General features: G+C 47.7%; 1 protein-coding gene across 1 annotated transcript; it reads left to right on the top strand.

Annotated features, from left to right (window-relative positions):
* The first annotated feature begins 586 nt into the window (after window positions 1–586).
* On the top strand, window positions 587–2,489 carry LOC129639095 (melanoma-associated antigen B2-like). The gene has a single exon (XM_055563982.1). It carries the CDS (start codon window positions 625–627, stop codon window positions 2,002–2,004), a length of 1,380 nt encoding a protein of 459 aa, XP_055419957.1. The 5' UTR covers window positions 587–624; the 3' UTR covers window positions 2,005–2,489.
* Window positions 2,490–4,062: the final 1,573 nt, after the last annotated feature.

The raw sequence follows: 4,062 nt of genomic DNA, 5'->3' as shown, positions 1-4,062 counted from the left end.
GATGGGCTGTGAGGTTGAACATCTGCTTTACTGTTTTATACTAAGTCTAAGGGAGGGGAAATGTCTTGTCTGAAGGTGCAGCCACCAGTTAGCAAATGGAGAATAGTGCCCAACGTTTTAAGGAGCCAAGGTAAGGACCCTTGGACCCAAGGAATGATGATCCCAGTGAACTCAGGGTAGAAGAGACCCTACTGAGCTCTCAGAACTGGGTATCCCCTGGGAGGGAGGTGCACTGAGGCATCCCTTCACGTGGAGGTCTGAAGTGTCTGCATCAGAGCCAGGACTTGATGTGATAATACTGAAGATGAGCTGAGAAGACCCCACTGTCAGCACATGGTGTCACCTCAGTAAATCCAAAGCAGGGCTGAGGGGACGCAGAAGAATAGTAAAGCCTCTGTTCTTCCTCTGGGATTCTCAGGGGACAGGCTGAGCAGGAAAACAGGAGCCTTGTGGGTTCCTAGGGCAGTGTCCTCAAGGACACCTGCAGAGGCGGCCTTTGATTAAGCCAAGGTAGAATCTCCCAGTTTTAAGGTGCTCATGTCACCTCATTTTCCATCCTCCAGGTGCCCCAATCTCCTGTCTCTTGGCCCAGACCCCTGCCTGCGGTCCCTGACCACAGCTGTCATGCCTCGTGGGCAGAAGAGTAAGCGCCGTGCTCGTGATAAACGTCGCCAGGCCCAGGCTGAGACCCACGGTCTTCATGATCAGGCTTCCACATCTAGGGGAGAAGAGACCACCTCCTCCTCCCCTCCTGATTCAGAGAGTGCGCCCTCAAGCTCGTCTGCTGCTGGCACCTCCAAGGGGCCTCCGGGAGCCCAAGGCAGCACCAGTGCTGCTGCAGGTGCTATACGCAAAAGATCTGGTGCCGGTGGCGCAGCACGCTCGAGATCTGGAGTAGGTGGCACAGCACGCTCGAGATCTGGTGCAGGTGCCGAGGGCCAAGTTCAGGGAGGTGAAAATTCCTCCCAGGCCTCAGCTGCTGCTGAGAGCTCTCACACAGATCTTCTGACCATGGAGTCAGAGAATTTGGTGCAGTACATGCTGTTTAAGTATAAGATGAGGGAGCTAATTAAGAGGTCAGAAATGGTGAAGGTTATCCACAGAAGGTACAAGGCGCAATACCCTGAGATCCTCAGCAGGGCCTCTGAGCAGATGGAGATGGTGTTTGGCATGGTGCTGAAGGAAGTCAGGCCCAACAGTCACTGCTATACCCTGGTGAGCAACCTAGATCTCAGCGACAGTGAGTCTATGAGAGGTGACTGGGGGCTGCCGAAGAATGGTCTTCTGATGCCTCTGCTGGGTGTCATCTACCTGAATGGCCATCGCACCTCTGAGGAGGAGGTCTGGAAGTTCCTGAATATTCTGGGCATCTATGATGGAAGAATGCACTTCATCTTTGGAGACACCAGGAAGCTCATCACAGAAGATCTGGTAAAGGAAGAGTACCTGGAATACAACCAGGTGCCTGGCAGCAATCCCCCTCGCTATGAGTTCCTGTGGGGTCCTAAAGCGCTCACAGAAAACAGCAAGACGAAAGTCCTGCAATTTTTGACCAAGGTCAACAATTTGGTCCCTGACGCCTTACTGCCGCATTATGAGGAGGCTTTGAGAGAGGAGGCAGAGAGCTCCGGAGCCAGAGCTGCAACCGGGACCGGCCCTTCTGCCTCAGCCAGCGCTGGCCCTTCTGCCTCGGCCAGACCTGGCACTTCTGCTGCAGCCAGGGCTGGCACTTCAGCCTCAGCCAGGGCTGACATGTCTGCCTTGACCAGTGCTGGCCCTTCAGCCTTGGCCAGGGCTGGCCCTTCGGCCTCGGCCAGGGCTGGCCCTTCTGCCTTGGCCAGACCCATCGCTTCTGCTGCAGCCAGGGCTGTCATGTCTGCCTTGGCCAGTGCTGGCCCTTCTGCCTCGGCCAGGGATGGCACTTCTGCTGCAGCCAGGGCTGGCACTTCTGCCTCAACCAGTGCCCACTCCAGGGCCACATCCAGCCGCTCATCTGGCCCCTAGTGTGGTCTGAAGCCCATTCTTCGCTTTGTGGTTGGAAAAGCCTGTCAACCTGTGTTCCTAATATACATCAATAACTTGTTGACTTTTTATTCCTCAATTTTCAATTGTTACTTTTTACAACAAAGTTTATTTTAGGTTAATGATAGAAGTATTTGAATTACATGGGTCTCATGCTGTTTGCTGTTTGTCAGATTTAGGATTAAGAGTTTTGTTCTTTGAAATACATATTGGAAATCCTCAAATCACTTTTGTGATCCAAGCTGAGAATAACTACACTTTAGGATAAGAATATCCATAGAAATGTGCAAGACACCACACTAAGGCTCAGAACATAGATGCATAGAAAAACAGCTGAAAGTTTGTCAATTTTTGGTTTGCTTTACTTACTCTCTGTTTAGTTTCCCTTTATATAAATGTAAAAGATATATACTTTGATCGGATTATATTTTTCAAGAATGTTTGAGAATATAAATTATAGCAAATGATTTATATGTGGTTCTTTTACACAAACATTAATTGAGCATCTGCTCCTAAGAAAACTTCATGCTTGTACTGGCAATGTTTAGTCAAAAAAAAAAAAAAAAAAGCAGTGCATGCCTCTGCCCATGCAGTTATAGTTACTCAGAGAAGCTGTCATTTTTTGGAAGAGGCTGAGTTACTCTCTAAATCAGAAAGAACAAGAGAGAAGCAAGGTAAAGAGGGGGTGGCGAGAACATATTACTTTGGTTTCATTGCTAAGCAGAAGTTTGGCTGATTGGGGAGGTTGGATCTTTTTTTATTTTTTATCAGTTAGAACACTGCATAGTCCCTGACATCTCTTAGATGCCAAAAGAAAAAAAAAAACACAACCCAGCTGATGTAACATCTGAGGTCAAGATAATCATAGTAATAACTACTATTGCCCCTAATGTCTCAATAGATACAGGCGTCGTGCCCAATGCTTTCCATAAATACATATATTCCACCAATCCTACCAGACAGAGCTTATCAAACTCACTTCACAGTGGAGAGCCTGAGGCTTATAGAGTTAGAGTTTGGTTTTGTGCCGAAATACTTAAGGCTGGTAATTGACAGAGCTGGGACTAGACTCCTGCCCTAAACTAACTTGAGCACTCATACTATTCTTCTCTCCCCACCCTGAGACACACCCTTGTCTTTTTTTTTAAACAAGTACTTTTGACATTTCATTTCCTTTTCCTTATTTATTTACTATTTGTTTATTTATTTATTTGGCTGTGCTGAATCTTATTTGCGGCACATGGGATTTACTTCCCTGACGGGATCGAACCTGGGCCCCCTGCATCGGGCGCCTGGGGTGCTAGCCACTGGACCACCAGGAAAGTCCCCACCCTGTATCTTTTATTTCAGTGTTTTTCTCAGCACTTCAAAATTTGTCCTAGGTGATAAAAAAAGAATGCCCTTGTGCTCAAGCTACTGGATTGGAATGTGTAGCCAGAGCAGTAAGAATACCAAATATATTTAACAAAAAATACATATACCTTATTCATTACTCACAGATGAATGAAAGAGACAATATTCTGTGCCAGTATAAGCATGTACATTGGCCGTGTTAGATAACCTCTGAAGACCAAGGGCTCTCCATATCTTGCTTACAGTCTCTTGCCTATAGAAAGTAAATCTTTCAGAACAGAAATGCCATGAAAACCTTCACCTGGCTGATGAGATAGATTGTTGTACTTTTTTTTTTTTCCCCCTGACGGGCTACCACCTCTCCTGGGACTCCTTGGGCTATAGCTTGTCCATCTCCCATCACTCGTGGGACAGGGACCCATTCATTCTCTGTAGCACTGCAGAGCAAACACAGCTCAAGAGTTTGCAGAGATGTGGAATTTCCCCAGAAGCCTTTAATCCAAGACACAGCAAGACGAGGACCCCATGTAGGAGGACTGAGGAGAGCAACACCCAGAATATGGGGTGGGGGTCACTGGGACAGCACTCCCGTCTGCTCTCAGACACAGGATCTCAGAACTGTTAGGCTAAGCATGCCTCGCTTATTTTTCAGGCTTCTCAGAAACTTGGTCTTGGCACCAAGTTCTG

The sequence above is a fragment of the Bubalus kerabau genome, chromosome X, assembly GCF_029407905.1.
Source record: "Bubalus kerabau isolate K-KA32 ecotype Philippines breed swamp buffalo chromosome X, PCC_UOA_SB_1v2, whole genome shotgun sequence".
Lineage (NCBI taxonomy): Eukaryota > Metazoa > Chordata > Mammalia > Artiodactyla > Bovidae > Bubalus > Bubalus kerabau.
Note: the sequence above shows the minus strand (reverse complement) of the source record. Positions and strands in the feature narration are given on the sequence as shown.